This window comes from Loxodonta africana, chromosome 26 (genome assembly GCF_030014295.1).
Source record: "Loxodonta africana isolate mLoxAfr1 chromosome 26, mLoxAfr1.hap2, whole genome shotgun sequence".
In the NCBI taxonomy this organism is placed as follows: domain Eukaryota; kingdom Metazoa; phylum Chordata; class Mammalia; order Proboscidea; family Elephantidae; genus Loxodonta; species Loxodonta africana.
This window is the reverse complement of record NC_087367.1, coordinates 23633767-23655524: the sequence shown is the minus strand read 5'-3', so window position 1 is coordinate 23655524 and position 21758 is coordinate 23633767. Positions and strand designations below refer to the sequence as shown.

At 42.9% G+C, this 21758-nt stretch overlaps 1 protein-coding gene across 1 annotated transcript in view; it reads left to right on the top strand.

Moving 5' to 3' along the window:
- Positions 1 to 12326: 12326 nt before the first annotated feature.
- Positions 12327 to 21758, top strand: part of TMEM178A (transmembrane protein 178A) — a 70216-nt gene continuing 60784 nt past the window's right edge. The window contains exon 1 of the mRNA XM_003416094.3: positions 12327 to 12726. Coding sequence (XP_003416142.2) covers positions 12327 to 12726 — 400 coding nt within the window. The remainder of the gene's footprint in view (positions 12727 to 21758) is intronic.

Sequence of the window (21758 nt, the reverse complement as noted above, 5' to 3'; positions counted from 1 at the left end):
CAGTCCCCTGCAGGGGGGAAAGATATTCAAAGTCCACAGACTGTTTATGCCTGGACAGGAGCGACTTCTGTCCTGAGCTCCCCAGTTTAGTGGAGATGGCAGATTATCTTTTCCCCCAGTTGTGAATTTATTCCTTCTCTAAGGCCTGGAGAATGGCTCAGAGCATTCAGTAGGGCGTTATCTCAGGTCCAGGGAGATTGACAGCCACTGAAGCTGGCTTGGGGCCTGGGGGAGGAGTAAAATATAGGCAAGTACTTAGCTTTTGCAGAGGGCGCCATTCCTTTCTGGTTCTGGAGGTGTGAGTAGGCTGTGCGGCTGGCTGTTTCTCCCTGAGGAAACTGCGGCCGAGTGCTACCACTGGCCTGTCTCAGTCACTCCCAGGAATGGTGCCTGAGGGTTCCCAGAGATCCAGGTCCAGCAGCTCCTCTCTGCTTCTGAACCATCTCTCCCTCCCCCTGGAGCTCAGTCCGTTTTCTAACTTTGCCTTTGATGTTGAGGGCTCCTAGCTTGTAATAAATATAATCGTTTGCTGTAAGAGGGATCGCTGGAAGCATCTGACTAGTCCACCATCTTTCCCCTGCTCTCTAGATATCCACATTAGAATCTGAATGCAAGTCTCTCTGACTCCACATCCCATATTCTGTAGTGCCCTGTCATTATGTCACCATAGTGTATTATTAGACTCCCCTGTGTTGGCTTTGGAGCCTTGTTGGTTCAGTGGTTAAGAGCTCGGCTGCTAACCAAAAGGTCAGTTGTTGGAATCCACCAGCTGCTCTTGGGACACCCTGTGGGGCAGTTCTATTCTGTTCTACAGGTTTGCTTGGAGTTGGAATTGACTTGACGAGAACAGGCTGGTCTTGGATTTGGCAACACACATTTCCTGGTTTCCCTTCTACTTTTCTTCTCAATCTCCTTCGTGGCACCTCCTTCTCCAATAGGGCTCTAATGCTTGAGTGCCTCAGAGCCTGGCTCTGGACATCTTAGTCTTACTAGGTACACGTTTCCTTAGGAAACCTCACCTAGTCCCATTAGCTTAAATATCACCTATATGCTGAGAGTGTCAAAATCTAAATCTCCAGTCCAGGCTACTTCCCTGGCTCTCAGATTTGCATATTTAACTGCTTATCCAAGTGAGATTTCTAAATGGCATCTCAAAGTTAACACATCCAAAACAGATTGTTTTACTTCTCTTCCAAGTATACTTTTCTCCTCATCTTCCCCATCCCAGTACTGGGTACCACCATCCAAACACTCCAACCAGAAATGTAGGCATGATTCTTGATTCCTCCTTTCCCTCATCTGTACTCAGAGTACTCTTATGAGTTAAACTCCCTGAAGTCTGGGCCATCTTCTTCTCTCTGTCTCTACTACTGCTTCTTGGTCTAAACTACTATTACTACTTATCAGATTTAGTGCAATAGCCTCTGACTGACTTCCCTGCTTTCTTACTTGCTGCTCTACCCTCAGTCCATTTTTCAAAGGTTTTCTTTTGACTAAAGTCCAAACTCCATAGTACAATCTTAAGGGTATGCATGATCTGGTAGTTGACTAACTGCAACTTCATCTCATACAGCTCTCCTCCTCATTCACTATTGTCTTAGGCTGAGTTCTCTAGAGAAGCAAAACCAGTGATGCATATAGATAGATAGATAGATAGATAGATAGATAGATAGGTAGGTAGGTAGGTAGGTAGGTAGGTAGGTAGATAGATACACACACGAGGAAACCCTGGTGGCATAGTGGTTAAGTGGTATGGCTGCTAACCAAGAGGTTGGCAGTTCGAATCCACCAGGCGCTCCTTGGAAACTCTATGGGGCAGTTCTACTCTGTCCTATAGGGTCACTATGAGTCGGAATCAACTCGACAGCAGTGGGTTTTTGTTTTGGGGTTATATACATACACATACATGTAGAGAGAGATTTATCTCAAGGGAATGGCTCACATAGTTGCAAAGCCTAGCAAGTCCCAAGTCCATGGGTGAGGCATCAGGCTGGAGGCTTCTCCTGACTCATGTAGCTCTGTAGCTCAGGGGATGATGAACCTAAGATCTGAAGATCAGATGGCAGGCTGCTGGCTCACAGGCTGCAGAGGCTGACACATCCCAAGATAGGCAGTAAATATGGAAGGCCACTGGCTCAAGTCCCAAGGACTGGAGGTCAGATGATGACAAGCTGGATGCAAGATCCAGAACAAGCAAGCGAGCTTTGCCAGAATGTCCATATATATATTGGATGCAGTCCACACCCCCAAGGAAACTTTCCTTACAACTGATTGGCTGATCACATCAGATCACATCATGGAGGATGACTACATCATTATATAACTGCCAAATCACTGAAAATCATGGCTTAGCCAAATTGACACACAAACATAACCATCACAACTACTGTCTATCTACAGTCATCTGTTTTCAATTCCTTAGTGATACAAGGGTCTTTCATGCCTCAGAATCTTGAACTGGCTGTTCCTTCTGCCTGGAATGTTCTTTCCCTGGCTATTCACAAGACAGGCTCGTTTCTTCAGGTCTCATCTCAAAATTCTCTTTTGGGGGGCCTTTTCCTGACTATCCTACCTAAAGTAGGCCCACCCCCTAAATTATTGCCTGTGTCATCACCCTGTCTATTTCATTCATAGCACTTATTATAATATGCAACTGTTTTGTTTGTTTAATTGTTTATTGACCGTCCCTTGTCACTAGAATGTATGTTACATAAGGGCAGGGATATTTTCCTGTTCATCTCAGTGTCCCCAGTACTTAGCACCATGCTTGTCTGATAGGTGCTCAATAAAGGTTAATTGAAAAAATGAGAATAGTAGATAGCCTCTCTGGTTTAAATAATATAAAATAATAATATGGAAAAGAATCATGTATTATTAAGAAATTATTTAACCATTTGTAATTTAGCCATTTAAATTTACGGCCTTAATATAACCAGGGCTATGAGTTTTCTGAAGCACGTTTTGTGTTTGCAGGGAGGAGGAGGATGAGGTTGAGGTGGGAGTGGGCAGAAGTGTATTATTTATCATGTGATAATCTTTGTGTAATCATGAATCATCAGTCCAGTTAGGAAGACATTTATAACCCTGTTTTTCAGAACTTAGGCGACTAGGAGAGGTTAGGTACCTTGCTAAGTGTACTCAGGAAGGAAGCAGTGGGTCTGGAATTCACCTGTGACCTGACTCCAGTGCCCATGTGCATTCCCCAGAGCACGGTGCCTGTGAGCAGACACATCTGAGGGAGGAGGCTTGAAGGTAAACAGAAGGGAAGACACCTGGAAATACTAGCTTTCTGTTCATAGGACCACCATCACAGGCTGCTGTGAATTGGAGAGACTGAGTATATTACATCTGACTGTGCCTTGGTTGTCAAACATGGCCTGCCTGAATGAGCTGAATTAGACCCCAAATGAAAACCCAGTATCCATACACACAGATAAGGTGAGGAATACAGTAGGTATGGCAATTAATGAGCCACCATCTGCTAAAACATCACACTCTGAGTGGGACTAACATGATTATGGGTTTCTTTGAACGGTTTTCTTTTTCACCATATGTGCTTGAAGGCTCCAAAAAGGAAACAGCTTAACCCAGGAATGTGAAAAAGAATGGTGACATTCTGTGGTGTGTCAGTGAAATGAGAAACTTATCAGGCACTGTCTATTTTGGGCATGTTGTGGTATTTTGTGGTTCCAGACTTCCAGTCAGTGACAAAATGGCACTACCAAGGTGCCTTACCACACGTGTGGGGTATGGAAGAGCACCGTGGTAGGTGCTACTTCTGAAATTTACTTTTGGCTTTGCCTTGGACTAAATTGATGCACATACAGAACATACCCGTCTTCTTCCCAAACCTAACTCAGATAGTATCTATTCTCCTTGGGTTAGCCATATTCTTTCCAATGGAAATTAATCTCTCTGCACAAGGCTTCCCTGTTGCATTTTGTTTGTACCTCTGTGATAGCACTCATCACAGGCCACCCTTCTGTGGTCTCTTACAATTGTGTGTTCCTCCTCTGTTAACCTAAAACTCCCTGAGGGCACAGTTTATCTTATTCATCTTTGCTTAATGCAGTGGGATTTAGCAAATAACTTTTACAATGTTGTTGTTGTTGTTAGGTGCCGTTGAGTTAGTTCTGACTCACAGCAACCCTAGGTACAACAGAATGAAACACTGCCTGGTCCTGCGCCATCCTCACAGTTTTTGCTATGTTTGAACCCATTGTTGCAGCCACTGTGTTGATCCATCTTGTTGAGGGTCTTCCTCTTTTTCACTGACCCTCAACTTTACCAAACATGATGTTCTTACTTCTCCAGGGATTGCTCCCTGCTGATAATATGTCCAAAGTATGAAAGATGAAGTCTCACCATCCTCGCTTCTAAGGAGCATTCTGGCTGTACTTCTTCCAAGACAGTTTTGTTTGTTCTCCTGACAGTCCATGATATATTTATATTCTTCACCAACAAGATAATTCAAAGGCATCAACTTTTCTTTGGTCTTCCTTATTCATTGTCCAGCGTTCCCATGCATGAGAGGTGATTGAAAATATCATGGCTTGAGTCAGGTGCACCTTCGTCCTCAAAGGGACAATTTTATTTTTCAACACTTTAAAGAGGTGTGTAACAGGTTTTCCCAGTGCAATATGTTGTTTGATTTCTTGACTGCTGCTTCCATGGGCATTGATTGTGAATCCAAGTAAAATGCAATCATCTTAAATATTTTCACAGCTTATCACAATGTTGTTTATTGGTGCAGCTGTGAGGATTTTTGTTTTCTTTATGTTGTGTAGTCCATACTGAAGGATGTATTCTTTGATCCTCATCAATAAGTGCTTCAAGTCCCCTTAAATTTCAGCAAGCAAGTTGTGCCATCTGTGTATCGTAGGTTGTTAATGAGTCTTCCTCCAATCCTGGTGTCATGTTCTTCTTCATATAGTCCAGCTTCTCGAATTATTTGCTCAGCATACAGATGGAATAAGTATGGTGAAAGAATACAACCCTGACGCACACCTTTCTGGTATTCTCTACTTTCAGCTAGGATCCACCTGACATCAAAAATGATATTCCTCATTCCATGTCTTCTTCGGAATCCTGCTTGAATTTCTGGCAGTTCCCTGTTGATATGCTGCTGCAACCATTTTGAATTATCTTCAGCAAAATTTTACTTGTGTGTGACATTGATGATATTGTTCAATAATTTCTGGGTTCTGTTGGATCACCTTTCTTTGTAATGGACAGAAAAACGGATCTCTTCCAGTCAGTTGGCCAGGTAGCCGTCTTCCAAATTTCTTGTCACAGATCAGTGAGCACCTCCAGTGCTACATCCATTTGTTGAAATACCTCAGTTGGTTTTCTGTCCATTCCCAGAGCCTTGTTTTTCACCAATCCCTTCAGTGTAGTTTGGGCTTCTTCCTTCAATACCATTGGTTCTTGATCACATGCTACCTCCTGAAAATGGTTGAATGTCAACCAATTCTTTTTGGTACAGTGTCTCTGTGTATTCCTTCCATCGTCTTTTGGTGCTTCCTGCATCTTTCAATATTTTGCCCATAGAATCCTTAAATATTGAAACTTGAGGTTTGAATTTTCTCTTCAGTTCTTTCAGCTTGAAGAATACCAAGCGTGTTTCTTCCCTTTTGGTTTTCCAACTCCAGGTCAATGCACATTTCATTATGATAATAGTTTACTTTGCCTTCTCAAGCCACCCTTTGAAATCTTCTGTTCAACTCTTTTAATTCATCATTTTTTTCCATTTGCTTTAGCTACTCTAAGTTCAAGAGCAAGTTTCAGAATCTCATCTGACATCCATTTTGTCCTTTCTTTCTTGTCTTTTTAATGACCTTTTGCTTTCTTCATGTAAGATTTCCTTGGTGACATCCCACTACTTATCTAGTTTTCAGTCATTAGTGTTCAGTGCATCAAATCTATCCTTGAGATGGTCTCCAAATTTAGGTGGGATATACTCAAGGTCGTACTTTGGCCCTTCTGGACTTTTATGTTGGAGATGCTCAAATATGTTGTTGAACTAAAATGAAATTATTTTAGAACAATAATTTAGAGCGACAACTTTTTTTTTAATTGTGCTTTAAGTGAAAGTTTACAAATCAAGTCAGTCTCTCATACAAAAATTTATATACACCTTGCTATGTACTCCTAGTTGCTCTCCCACTAATGAGACAGCATGCTCCTCCTCTCTGTGTTCCCTGTGTCCATTCAGCCAACTCCTGTCCCCCTCTGCCTTCTTATCTCACCTCCAGACAGGATCTGCCCACATAGTCTTGTGTCTACTTGAGCCAAGAAGCTCACTCCTCACCAGTATCATTTTCTATCTTATAGTCCAGTCCAATCCCTTTATGAAGAGTTGGCTTTGGGAATGGTTCCAGTCTTGGGCTAACAGAAGGTCTGGGGACCATGACCTCTGGGGACCTTCTAGTCTCAGTCAGACCATTATGCCTGGTCTTTTTATGAGAAGTTGAGGTTTGCATCCCACTGTTCTCCTGCTCCATCAGGGGTTCTCTGTTGTGTTCCCTGTCAGGGCCGTCATCGATAGTAGCCAGGCACCATCTAGTTCTTCTGGTCTCAGGCTGATGTAGTCTCTGATTTATGTGGCCCTTTCTGTCTCTTGGGCTCATAATTACCTTGTGTCTTTGGTGTTCTTCATTCTCCTTTGTTCCAGGTGGGTTGAGACCAGTTGATGCATCTTAGATGGCTGCTTGCTAGCGTTTAAGACCCCAGACACCACTCTCCAAAGTGGGATGCAGAATATTCTCTTAATACATTTTGTTATGCCAATTGACCTAGATGTTCCCTGAAACCATGGTCCCCAGACCCCTGCCCCTGCTACTCTGGCCTTTGAAGCGTTCGGTTTATTCAGGAAACTTCTTTGCTTTTGGTTGAGTCCAGTTGTGCTCACCTCTCCTGTACTGTGTGTTGTTGTTCCCTTCACCTAGAATAATTCTTGTCTACTATCTAATTAGTGAATACCCCTCACCCTCCCTCCCTGCCCACCCTCGTAACCATCAAAGAATATTTTCTTCTGTGTTTAACTAATTCTTGAATTCTTATATATAGTGGCCTCATACAATATTTGTCCTTTTGCAACTGACTGATTTCACTCAGCGTAATGCCTTGCAGGTTCCTCCATGTTACGAAATGTTTCACGGATTCATCATTGTTCTTTATCGTTGTGTAGTATACCATAATTTATTTATCCATTCATCCATTGTGCTGCAATGAACATGGGTGTGCATATATCTGTTTGTGTGAAGGCTCTTATTTCTCTACGATATATTCTGAGAAGTGAGATTGCTGGATTGTATGGTAGTCCTATTTCTAGCTCTTTAAGGAAGTGCCAAATCAATTTCCAAAGTGGTTGTACCATTTTATATTCCCACCAGCAGTGTATAAGTGTTCCAGTCTCTTCACAACCTCTCCAACATTTACTATTTGTGTTTTTTGGATTAATGCCGGCTTTGTTGGCGTGAGATGGAATCTCATTGTAGTTTTGATTTGCACTTCTCTATAGCTAATGATTGGGAGCATTTCTTCATGTATCTGTTAGCTGCCTGGATGTCTTCTTTGGTGAAGTGTAGAGTGACGACTTTAATATGAGCTATTTCAAGTATTTGTAAAAATGACATTTTGTAGACCAACAGTGTAATTGACTATATCTTTATATTAAATACTGAAAAAATCTCTGCTATTACAAAAAAAATCACTCTTTATGAAAGCTAGTGGTATGGTTTTGGTTAAACTGCATAATCTAAATTCCGTGGAATGCAAATATTTTGAATAAGGAAGGATGCTGCTTTTGGTCTCAATACTGGGACAAAAGGGTGAAAGGAAACCCTTTAAGAATATAGCTTAGCATAGGTATGTCAATAAATCATTACCATAGCTCTGTGATAATTGGAGATGTGTGTGTGTGTATTTGTGCCCATGTGTGAGTATATACAAGGACATTTTTATAAGAAATATATTTATTTAAGGAACTTCCTGACTGTAAAGAGAAATATAATGGATGTTACAAACCACCTAGATATAATGGTAAGTGTGTTTGGAGAAGGCAAATGTGTTGTTTTCTAAATATTTAAACTTGGCCAAGAAGTCCATTGGGATGTTTAAATGCAGTGGGAATACTGACAAGAACAAAGACCATTTCTAGAGCTATACAGTGGAACATTCTGTCTAGCTTAGAAAGGGGAGTCGAAAACTGGAGAATGACATAATCAAAGTAGCATTTGAGGAAGATCCATTTGGCAACAGTATCCAGCATAACCGCGGGGAGGGTTGATCTTGGAATCATAGGGATCATGGAGGAAGCTGTTATAGTAATCCAGATTTAAGGTGATAAAGGCATGGCAACAGCAAGTGGCAGAAATGTAGAGGAAGGAATGGATATGAAAGATATTTCAAAGGGAAAATCCCTATGACATTGGGAATAGGAGATAGATAATTCTACAATATTGAGTCTGAGTGACTTGTCACACCAGAGAGAGAGAAGTCAGGAGGGGCAGATAGACCTTAGGGAAATCTGAGCATTTAGTTTTGCGCATGTTGAGTTCAGTAATACAGTGAGATACCCGGATGGCAATTCTCTGGCCCTAGCTCTGTCATTTTAGAACACTGATGTTGTCTGAGGGATGCACTGGGGATATCAGGTCTAGCGATGGCAGAGAGAAATTTAAGATGAGGGAAGAAAAGGAAAAGTTTGAAAACACTGAGGTCAGAGCACAGCCAATGCTGAGACATGCCACAGTGTTCTGGCTGGATATTTGATCTCCTGTCATCTTGACTCCCTGCCAGGCTAAATGCCCGCATATGCTGACTGTATACTGGCTTAGACTTCTGCTTCCACTCATCTGGAAGTATCTAGCTTGTAGTCAGTCATTAGAGCATGTCAACTTTGTGATTAAAAAATGTAGAAAAAATACTTATTTTACAGTGGTCCAAAATGTTGATGCCTCCAAATGTGTGAGGTAGAAATACAAACCAAAGAAGTACAAATACAAATATTTGTAGAAATATAAAACAAATACACATTCCGACTGTAGTGCCAATATCTCTGATATTACCCTCTTGGCAAAGTTTAGCCCATCCTTTAGGAAGGAACTCAAAAATTACTGCCTCGAAGTCACCTTCCTGGCTCCCTCAGGCGGTTCATCTCTTCACGTGAATGTTCCCGTAATGCTTTGTTCTCATTTCTACCACAGCATTTGCCTCTCATTCTGTCTACGTGTCTGTATCTTACTACCGGACTAGGGGTATCTTGAAGACGGGTGCCACTTGTTCAGCTTGATATCCCAATTCCCCTAACATTGTGGCTGTTAGGGGGCTGTTATTCTGTCGTTGCAAATATCCAAAAGAAGAAATCTGAAAACATGATGGAGCAATGCGCAGTTGCTGTAGCGTAGACGGGGTACAGGTCACATGTCACATCACTGCCAACGTTGTTAGTGCTGACCAGCAGAGGCAGCGCTCTCATTACATACTGCTGGCCCGTATTTGTAATGTGTGACTCTTTTTTTTATGAAATACTGTCAAGAGTAATCCATCATATAGTAACCTTTAGATTATATGCTGAGACTGGTCTTAAACATAGAAATAAATGAGCTTCAAGGATAATGCTATTTTTCTAAGAAGGGTATGATCAAAGAGTTCTGGCTTGAAAAACGAGGCAGTACATTACGTTCTTTTAAGTTAAACAGAAGTGCCTGAAAAAGAGGTTTCTTTCTGTCTAGCTCCAGTTGGGTACAGGGTTATTGTATGAAGATAATCAGATGACTCTGAAATGTGGCTGAATATCTACTTCCTGTAATGCATCAGTCTTTGAAAAGAGGGCGAAGACTGGCTAAAGGTTTGACAACCTCTGGGACCTGCAAATTTTGTAATAACTTTATCTCAAAAGGCATTTTTTTTTTTTAAATAAAAGGACATATGGCAACTTGAGTGAATTTCAGATGTCCACTGTGGGCTCAGGGTTAAAGTGATTTTCTCTGGGTACCCATGAAGATCTAGGATTTTACACATATTTTAGAGTATACAAAAAAGAAAGCTTCTAAGTCTCATCATTTTGGTATAAATCCAGATAAGACTGCGTTGATGAGATTAGTGTTTCCTGTTAAGGAAAAGCTTATAGGTGATAGGAAACTAAAATTATAATTCTTCGTCTTCCTTAATTAGACCAGAGCTCACCACAGATTTTGCTGAAGCTGCGAGAAAATCTAAGCAATAATTCACATTGTCACGTCAGCAGAAATGGGCACGGGGGTCCACCAGGACTGAAAGATTTGCTTAAGTGATCTTGCCGTGAACTGAACAACTCAGAAGAGGTACATAGTCTTCACCGGAAACCTCTCTGAAGATGTGAAACACAAATAGCAATAAAAATAAATCCCAGCAAGATTCTTATACCACCTTTTCCGATGTTGTTCCAGAGGAAATATATAAATCACATTAATGCCAATTGATGTGGGGCACCAATTAATAAGTCCCATCAAATCATGGAGTAATGACATTTAGCATCTAATGAATGCCTTATAATCTCTTGATCATTAATATTTCATAACATAAGAATACAAGAATTGCCATTCCTGGGTTCATCCAACATGGTTTTCTGTCTTAGACAGTGGTGCCAAGGGGACCAAGTGGCCAAAGGGCAGGGGCGGATTATCCAATAGGCAAGATAAGCATGGTGCTTACCTTGTGTACCAGATCATCTGTAGTGAACAATTTCACATTTTTTCACCAGGTCAAAGATTCTGCTTCTAGGTATGGCTGGCATCTGTCTCTCTCCTAACCCCAGAGCGCCTTCCTACAGAATCAAATTGACAGTCCCTGATAGGGACAGATGACCTAGTAAGCAAGGTGAGCATGGCCTTACTTGTGCTTACTCACTCATCTGTAGTGATGAAACAAGGTGAAATTGTTCACTACAAATGAGTAAGTAAGCACAAGTAAACCCATGCTTACCTTGCTTATTGGGTAATCTGCCCCTGCACAAGGTATTGCATCTCTGTGGTAAAGACCACACAACATAAGCAATGAACTCTTTCAGTACCTTGGGTCCTCACATTTCCTCGTTTTAGAATGTGAATCTGTTTGCCATTCTCAGAGTTAACATTCGTAACTGCTGAGTGCCATGGAAGAGCAGAGCCAAGCTGAAATGTTGAGGGTTGTGTGCAGCACTGCTGGGCCGTGGGCCCTCCCAGCCCACGCAGAAACTTGTGCAGAAGAAAATCATTACTTTGGTTTATTACTGGGGGCTTTCTTTATTCAAAGGCAAAGATCACCTCACAGAGCAGGTGCTACTGCAAGGGTTTATTGATCCTATGCTCTTCTAGAAATTCAAGGGGGGCAGTCAACCTGGGGCAGATGGAGGTGGTCACGAGGAAGCCCATCTCAGAGCCTCCTGAAATGAAGTAGGAGCACATCTCTGGCCGTCGTTCTATAGCTCCAGAGACACTCGATGTCTTTTCTTTCAGAAGAGGGGCTGGAGCAGAAAGAACGCGTAGAGGTTGCACTGGGTGGGAGAGAGGGAAAGCAGCACTGCGAGAGCTGCCAAGGGGTCTAACAGGCTGCATGCTTCAGGCGGCAGGAGATATCTTTCTTCAGTTCCAGATTCAGATTCCCAAGAGTTAAAAAAAACCCGCAGCTCGACCTGGATGGGATTTGCTCCTGGGTACAAAACGGGACACTGATCAACATGAACTTGGACAAGTGACAAAACTGAGTCTGACGTTTGTGGATGTCTTTTAAGGTCGTTGGAGGGGATAGGATGGGAGGCGAGGTGGTGTGCTCCACGGTTGGTGGGGAGAAGCATTGAGTCCTGGCAGGGATGTAAAGGGACACGCAGCGCGCAAGCAGAGGGACAAAATAAGAGGAAAACGAGTTGAAGAAAAGTACGAGGAAAGTAGGGAGAGGGTTGGGGGAGAGAGGAGGATAAAAAAGGGGAAAGGTGAGGACAGCGAGGAAGGATTAAAAGGAGAACGGGGATCGCTGGAGAGAAGGGCAGATCTGGAGGTGGGGAGAGGGGCGCAGGGAGTGAGGAAAGGGGCCTGGACCAGGAAGAGGGCAAGAAAGTGAGAGCGGCGCGGGGGCCTGGGGTGACTAAGGGCCGCTGTGGGGGCGGCCGGGCGGCCGGTGGGAAGAGAGATCAGGCCGGCGGAGGCAGCGAGCGGGGCGCCGCGCGGGGGGCGGGGAGGCCGTGGGAGGGAGGTGGGGGCGGCTAGGGGGAAGAGGGCGGGAGCGCGGCGGAGAGCCGAGGCCAAGTGCATTGTGTCTGGCGGCGGCGCGCGAGCCCACCGGCGGCTGCGGCGGGGCGGGAAGCCATGGAGCTGCGGGCGCTCGTCACGGCGCTCAGCCTCGGCCTCAGCCTCTGCTCCCTGGGGCTGCTCGTCACGGCCATCTTCACCGACCACTGGTACGAGACCGACCCCCGGCGCCACAAGGAGAGCTGCGAGCGCAGCCGCGCCGGCGCCGACCCCCCGGACCAGAAGAACCGCCTGATGCCGCTGTCGCACCTGCCGCTGCGGGACTCGCCTCCTTTGGGGCGCCGGCTGCTCCCGGGCGGCCCCGGGCGCGCCGACCCCGAGTCCTGGCGCTCGCTGCTGGGGCTCGGCGGGCTGGACGCCGAATGCGGGCGGCCGCTCTTCGCCACCTACTCCGGCCTCTGGAGGAAGTGCTACTTCCTGGGCATCGACCGGGACATCGACACCCTCATCCTGAAAGGTGAGCGGCCGGCGCGTCCTGCGCCCCTGGCGCCCGCGCGTGGAGCGCAGCCCGCGACTCCCCAGGGGCGCGACGGTCCCCGCGGCCACCTCCCTGCCGCGGCCCGGCTCTGCGCTCTGGGTACATTCTTTCATCCTTGCCTGCCGCTTCCCTTATCCCTCTTCCTTTCTTTTTCCCGTTTCTTCCTTCTTCGCTCTCTTTCACTTCTTTCTTTCCGTGACTCTCCTGTCTGTGCCTTAGCCCCTGTATCCCGTCCTTGCTCTCCTCTCGTCCTTTTCTGTCCTTTGTACACCTGCCAGACTTGGAACGCATGTGTGTGTGTGTTTTCTTGACACCGCTCCCCATGAGAGAAACAGTCAAAAAGACTCAGTTTTTCCCAATCGGGCTCCTTCCCTCGAGTTGTGCTTTCCTTGGGGGGAAATATTCCTTGGGAGGAAAGCGGTGCAAATCTCAAATGAGGGGAATGGGTATTGCTAATGGGGAGCTAAGGAGGTCAGAGGAACCTCCCTTCCAGCGCCCAAGGTGCAGGGTTTGTGTGGCTTAAGACCTCCAAAAAAAAAAAAAAAACACCAATCCCAGTGCCTTCAGGTGCCCTTAAGTCATGGGTGGAGGCAGCTCAATGCAGACAGGACACCGAGTTTTTCAATCTTTCGGATTGCTCTCTGCGCACCAACCGCAGTGTCTAGGCACAACGGGGGGAGCTGAGGAGAGAATCTGCCCAAGTCTTTTAAAGCAGAGCGTCCCAGATTTGCACATGAAGTCTACATAACCATTTTCTCTTACGGTTCTGAAACCTTTTACGGTTGTTTTTGTCATTGTTTTGTTTTGCTTGTTGTTTGGCACAGAGTTGTGGAGCATCTATTTGCTCTCTGAAATTTAGGCAACACCTGGCTCCCGTGTATGTAATCAGATAGTTCGAACATTTTTTTTTTTGTAATCCCCTTCATGTAAAAATGTCCCATGTGACAATCCTGTTCATGAGGCTTCCTTCTAACTTCCAGAACTCAACCTTTAATATATAAAAATATATATGTATATATATATATTTTTTCTCTGAGATAAAAAAATTAAGCTCCTTTCCCATGGATCATTATTGCAAAGAAGTAATAGTCCAAAATCAGTGCATTTTAATATTTAGTAGTGTTTGGGAGCTCAAAAGCAAATGGACAGATTTGTGTTGAATTCCACTTGGAATGAAATTACACAGGAAGGAGGAGTTAATAATGTGTTGGCCTTCAGAGTCTTGTTAGTTGGCATATTCCTTGTGTGTCAAACATGTCAACTTCCTCCTTCCCATGGCTAGCTCAGTTGGGGACTGCCATCTGAAATCTGTCCGTTCAGGGAAGGACTCCAGCGCTTTTGGGGGGAATCGGATACAGTAATCTTCCTTTGGGAAGTGCATCCTTTTCTTTCCTCTTCTAACTCTCTTCCAAATCTGATTTCTCCTCAAGAAGATACTGCATAATTAATTCTGATAGTAGCGTAGTACATGAACACACTGTAAAAGCAGAATTTGGAGGCTCAGTTCTGTAATGCTCTTTTAGGCAAGGCAATTTTGAAAGCTAAGCAGGGTAGTCTGTCTTTGGAAATGATACAGCTGCATTTCCTTATCCTCTTTCTATCCTAGAGTATTTGATTGCAGGTAAATTGGATATAAAGTAATATCTGATATGAGCAGGGCAACATCCGACCCAACAGCAGGAGAGAGACCCCCACAAAATCTGGCACCTATCCCACCTTTGGAAGTACCATGGCTGGCTGAGGGGTATGACTCCTGGGCAGTCCAGCATCAAACCATCTCAGAGGTGCAAGAGACTAGAGGTCATTGAATCTAACCTCTCATCCATTGCTCAAATCCCAATCTTTCTGATTGTCCAGCACAGTACTTCCAGAAGACAGAACTCATATACTAGTAAAAAAAGAACTAGATTTTTCTAGTCATGAGTGCATATTTCAGATGGTTTTTTAGATTAAAACAATTTCAGATTGGTAATGTTCATGATGTTTAGCTAATCCTTTGTGTGGAAAACTGGAGAGTTGAAGGCTGTAATCAGGAGATGTGGGCTCCATTACCGGCTTTGCTGCTGACTGACAGTGTGCCCCTTCAACAAGTGTCCAGGCCTCCTTGGCCTTCAGTTTTCTTTTCTGTAGCATCAGGAAGGCCTGATTATTCTTTTTCTAGCTCTAAAATCTATCATTGTTGTAATAATAACAATGTCAATTTAGGTTCTTGGGAAGTTAATGAGCTGACACTATTAAGAAATGAGAAGTTTGGGGGAAAGGACAGACACTTGTACATTGTGTTGTTGTCAGCTGCCATCAAGTTGGCCCCTAATTTATGGCAACCCGATGCATAATGGAATAAAATGCTGCCTGGTTCTGTGCTGTCCCCATGATCAGTTGTGGACTGGACCACTGTGACCCACAGAGTCTTTTCATTGGCTGATTTTCTAAAGTAGATAGCCAGGTCTTTCTTCTGAGTCCATCTTAGTCTGGAAGCCCTCTGAAATCGGCCTCGTAGCAACACGCAAGCCTTTGTTGACACACAGGTGGTAGCTGCACATAAGGTGCATTGACTGAGAATCGAACCTGCGTCTCCTGAATGCAAGGCAAGAATTCTACCACTGAACCACCAGTGCCTGTACTGGTACATTATAAGATCATAATTTGTTGCTTGGGGGATGATCAAAAATGCATCCAGTATTTTCAACATTATTATTAACCTACCTTGGGCTGATTATATAACTCTTCTAGGTCTCAGTTTCATCACCTGTGAAATCAGTGGGTTGGTTCCTAACAGCTTTAAAAATCAATGATTTTGTGAATAATCTGAGAAAGGAAAATGTCACCAACATACAGAAAATGAAGAATAGTAGATTTAGGTGGGGCGGAGTGGAAAGAGGCACAGGAATAGCCTAGGATATTTAGTGGGCTATCAAGAGAAGAAGAGTTCAATCTTTTTTTTCATTTATGTAGGTCTAAAAGGCAAAGCCAGGAGCTAGGTGAAAGTCGCTTGGAGGAAAATGTAGAATTGATAATATGGAAAACATTCTAACAATTGGAATTCTTTGCATTTCCTATTACTGGGGGCGGTCAAGTACTTCTGAGAGTCGTAGAGGTGATAGAAACAAGCATAAAATGGGCAATTGGCTCAGAAATGACATGTATAGAATACGTCATCTGTGTGTGATACATATATATTTTACATATATACACACATATATCTTTTTCTCTGTAATATTGATCTACTTCAGAGAAATCTCAAGAGCCAGAAAAACATTGATACCAATGGGACAGATATTTGGGGGAAGCATCAAATTCTGATTCTCACCCTTCATTATGGTTCTAGTTCACTTGTAGCCCAGAGTGACCCTGGAAGGTCTAGGTTGGACCTCCTAAGCCGTGGAGGGATGGGAGTAAAGTAACTAATAAACTCATTACGAACCAAGACCAGAACCATACGCTGCTCTACCAGAGACTTCCTTACAGGCCAATAAAGAATGATTCACCAGCATAGTTTGACTGCAGTTGATCGGAAAGCAGCAAGTCTTTTTAAGAGTGCTATATTGACCACATTTCACCCTCTTGCCAGCAGAGATAACATGAGAACTTATCAAATGCTTTAAAGGTAGTAGGTTCACAGTATGTTTCCATAGCTTACTATTCAATTCAATAAATCCCATTGAAGGTGTATTACATTCAAGATAATATTAAGAAGATTTGGCTACAAATCTAAGGGTTCTTTTGAATACGAGTTGGTCAGTTGACTCTGAATCAACTCATATTCTTTAACATATATGCTTTTTGCAGCACCGGGTAACTTTTGATGCTAAGGAAGCTTTGCTGGTCAAAGTAAGGACGTGGCTCTGATAAATATGTAAGCAAAGCCATCCTTCAACATCCAGCAATACAAGGGCTGGGAATAGCGGAATAAGCCTTGGGTAGGAACTTTAGCAGCATGGGCATGAAGCTTAGGGTTTCAAGCCCTTCTTGTGACTGAGGATATCAGTGGTTTCAAAAGAAGTCTGTAGATGTAAAAACCCTAGAAAGCCAATAAAGGAGGTAGGCACGGTGGGGAAGCCTTTCAACATGGGATTACATAAGGGGTACAGGAAATGATGGGAGGTAATGCAAAGGCAGTTTCTTCATTCACTTATCCATCCATTCATTCATTCAACAAAAATATTTTAAGTGCCAGGCACTCTTCTGGGTACAGAAGATACTGTGATGAACTAAATGGATAAAATCTCTATCCTCACAGAGTTCACATCAAGCAGTCAAGTTGATATTTTCTAGTGGGTTATGTAGCAACTACTCTTATTAGATTATGGGAAGATTTCCGGACTACGCCCCAGTGCACTTTGGAAAGGCTGCTAGCATTGGTAGGTAAATGACAGAAAATACGGTGAAAAGTTATGGAGTGCTGTATCCTCGGGGAATTCCTGGCCATTTTTTTCCACGCCCAATTCTTATGTTTAAACTAATGGATAAACACTAAGATAGGAGGCCAGATGGAAGGAGGCTCAGTTGGAAACATTATATAATGCTTCTTTCAGTTATGAAAACACTGACTTTAATAAGTAAACATTTCTGGGACTTGTGAATACATTATGAAGAACTTTGGAGAAATTCATTTTGAATAGGAATTTAAGTCATTGGAATTATATTCAAAGTTCCAAATGCTTTTCTACTTGCCTTAACTCGAATTTATTTCTTAATTAAAATTTCCCGTTAAAGACAATAAACGGTGATGTTCAAATCTATGTACCTTGTTTATGTAAATCAAATTCTAATATTATATATTATATGCAATAAACAAAAGGCAAATCAATTTTGTAGTGATTCTTATTTTTTTGAAATCAAAAATGGTAAGAGTTTCAGAAGTGTGAAGATTATAGTTCTGTATGTGAAATCTTCCAACTTGTATAAATCATTTGGAATTGAATTCTTGAAACTTGAAATAAAACATGTCCTTGTGGTTTCAGAAGCATTTTTCCCCTCATGAGATAAACAGAGATATCAAAGCCAGTGGGACATAACTGCTTTGTCATTTTGCTGTCTGCTAGAGAAAGAAAGTGGGAGAATTGGTAGGAATTCATTGGGTCTGCTCTTCACTCTGTTAATGATTTATCTGCTTCCCCTGTTGCTTATTCTCCATGAAATTAATAGTCTGTACAGAACCCACCAAGTTCCACCTGACACAGAAATAGATTGATGATTTTCTTCAGCTCATTTGTAGACCAAAGTATCATTTGTGTTAGAATAATTGTCTCCCAAGAGCAGATATATCTAGGGAAGCAGAGAGGGTAACATTGTTTCTCCTCCCCTGTCTAATAGTTTACATATTGTTCTCAGACCTTCTCTTGGGCCAGAAGATGTTCCTGGCAAAGGGGATTCCTCCATTTTGAGAATGCCGGGGATGTGACTGGATTTCCTGGGTGGTGCAAATGGTTAACGTGCCTGGCTCCTAACCAGGAGGTTAGAGGTTTGAGTCTACCCAGAGTACCTCAGAAGAAAGGCCTGGCAATCTCCTTCCAAAAAACCAGCCATTGAAAACCCCATGGAGCACAGTTCTACTCTGACACACATGGGGTTGTCATGAGTCGTCTCGACGGCAACTGATTTTTGGGGGATGTGTGACTAAGCCTTCCATTCTTTGGTGGTCTCCAAACATTTTTTTAGCATCATCCTACTTAATTTATATTTATTCAGGGACTACTGTACTATTATATACATCATAAAACATAGGCAAAAGCAAATTATGAAGGGATGTGATAGTAAGTAGAAATACATAGAATTTCAACTATATTCCTCCTGCTTGCCAGAGGTTGCTTGTGTACCTCTGGCATGTACATACTCCTCTTTAGATCCTGTGTCTCTCCAGCTTGTTAGAGCCCAGTTTCACATCTGGGCAGAGGAGGGAGTGACTTTTCCTATCATGGTTGAAATTAATGCTGGGTCTCCCAGTGCACCATCACATCGTACACCTTCATCCTGTGCAGGGGAGAGAAGATGCATGTTATTTCTGTACCGTGTATGTCATTAGGCACAGTACTAAATGCGTCCTATTTGAACAACTGCCAGCTCATACTACACAACTCTTAATGACTAGATTTGTAGTTTTGTCTTGTCCCACAGTGTCTTGAGGCTGATCATATGCAAGTATGGTACTCTGTGTTTCAACGCATTCTATTACCAACACTCACAAAGGCTATCTTGAACAGGAATTAAACTCTCACTTGCCATTCTGCTGGCAAAAAGAGATACTTGCTTCCATTTGTACCATCTGCACACAGGAATTGTCTTCTAAAAGTATTTTATAAATATAAAAGTCAACGGCACTTTAAGTGGTTTGTGATCAAAATGGCCAGAATCATTGGCATTTCCCATTCACCGTGTCTCATGGATAACGTTTACCAATGGCCTTGAGGGGAAAAAAAGAAGAGTTTTTGCTATGTCGTAGAAAGTTCACAGCCAATTATACCCCAATTGCTGTGATTTTTCCTTAGTTACTGATTTTTCTTCTCCAGAGCTCAAAAAAGAGCCCTCAAACGCCGTCAGGCAGACTGTTCATAATTACAAGTGTTCTTGATTGCCATAGAAGATCAGCTTTTGTTGGGGGAGCATCTGGACTTTATACTCCGTTGAGGGCGACAGGGAGACTCCCAGTACCAACACTAAGTGTGAGGCCATGAACCTGAGGAGTGGGGACTTAGAAGGCACTTAGGTTGTGTCTTAGTTTCTTAATTCTGCTATAACACAAATACCACAAGTGGGCGACTCTAAAGAACAGAAAGTTATGTTCTCACCATTCAGGAGGCTCCAAGTCCAAGATCAGGGCCCCGGTTCTAGGGGATTCTTCTCTGTTGGCTCTGGGGGAAGGTACCCGCCTCAGCTTCCTTAGCTCTGGCATTCCTCAATTCCTTGGAGATCTTCCCATGGCCTCTCTTCCCCTATTTGTGCTTGTCACTGTCTAATCTGCTCTTTTTGTATCATTCAGAAGTGATTAGGTTTAGGACACACCCTACACTGATATGCCTTCATTAACATAATAAAGAACCCCCTATTTTTTTTCTTTATTTCTAAATAGGGTTACATCCACATATATAAGGGTTAGGATTCCAATATATATTTTGGGGGGACACATTTCAATCTGTAACAGGCAGGTCCAGGGTTTTCCTGCAAGGCAGTGTGCCCCAAGTTATACATCTCTGACCTCTGACAAGCATGCTGTGACCCCAGATTGGCAGTCTCATTCCCTCAAACCCTTTCTTGGGTCCACCTGTCTTTCAGGAAAATCCTCTGTGCTTTGATGCTCAATTGTGTGAACACCCAGAGCCCATTTTCTTTGATTTTTTTCTGGTTAAAAGAATAAAAATGACCAGATTTGGCCATATTCTTCATTTCTCTGCTTCTCATACAAAAGTAACTGGTGTGACTGAAGAAAAAAGTTGGAAACAACCGAGCAGGAGGCCTGATAGTACAACTAGCAAATGTGTCTCCTCTGGAGTAAAACATCTGCTCAATATTTTTGGGGTAATTCAGAGAAGATCGTTTTAACTATGTTGCCTTGCTTTAGGTTAAAAAATTTGGCTTTTCTACAGTGACTATTTTTAAAAACCCACCATACCACTGATGTTGTCTAAAGCTTGGTGCAGCTGGTTGTAAAGATTTTTTTTAAATCAACATAAAGTCATTTGTAAATAGAAAGTAGACTTTATCTTCCACACCTGGTAAAATTTACCGCAGTTTATCCCCCCCCCCCACCCCCACACATTCCCATAGTGTCTCCCTGTGGTTGCAAGTGATTGCAGGGATTAATCTGTTTTATTGCAAGTTTTAACTAAAAAGATGTAACCGAACTTCTTGGAGCAGGAGAGTCGGTGGCGGCCGGCATGAGGCTGACAGCCTTTGTTTGCTGCAGAGTTAACGGGAAACTACATACAGCACTCCGTCTTTCTTGTAACTAAGCCAGATAAGCGGATTGCAAACCAAATAATAATGTCCTGGGGGCACCCATCAGGGAATGCATTAGCAATTGAAAAAAGGGGAACAATACAAACCATATTTTAGTTTCCATTATGGTGAATTTCTGAGGATACCCTGAATTATTTTCTCTAACTTGCTGGATGTCCCCCGCACCCCTCCCAGTGTTTGGACTTTTAAATATTTTGTTTATAGGTAAAATCAATCAACTCATTTGTTCCCCTAAGGACCTAAAGGATGTAATATGTTTCCTTCTGATTGCTTCAAACTGCTGGACACTATACAGGTAGAAAGGGAAGAGATTTAAGGAATACAAGTGGGGAATGCTGAATGTATAGATAATTCCAGAAGGCTTAATTGTCCCTTTACAACAGGTCACTCCGCTGCAAATGGACATTGATACTTCCATCTGCCATGCAAATGAGCACTGGCCTGCATAGTTAGGGTCTGCAATCGCAGAAGAAGCCAGGGTGGGAGGCTATATTTGGCTTGGCTCTCTTTTGTCTACATTTTAAAGGAATTTTTCTTTGGTGTGGGGGATGTGAGCATCTGTTTCAATCAACAATCAGTCAACAAATGTTATTGAGTGTTGGAAAAGAAATGTTTTTGAAAATAAGTGTTTGCTTAGTGAAAAACATTGGGTGCCAAGTCCCTGTAGGGGTGTGCTTTCCCTACCTACATCCAAAGCAGTGAAGGAGTGGGCCTGACTAGGTGGGCCTGGGCTGTTTGTTAACTGCTTGCAGTTATGTTTACAATTGTCACAGAATTTTTCAGTGTGTGCATCCTGTTAGGTGGTATTCAATGAGATTATCCCGAAAAATAACAGAATTGGTCTCCTGTCATATAGTTGAAAAATTATGAAACGGATCATCAAAGTCACCTAGCAGAAGATAAATTGCATGGGGGGAGAAAACCAAAAATATAATGTGTAATGGCCAGTCATAGCATAATTGAGCCTAGGCCAGTTGGAGTTCAGTATTTGTTCTATGTCACTGATACTTAAGAATTATTGATTTAATCCTTTTTGGCATCTCACAGATTATAGG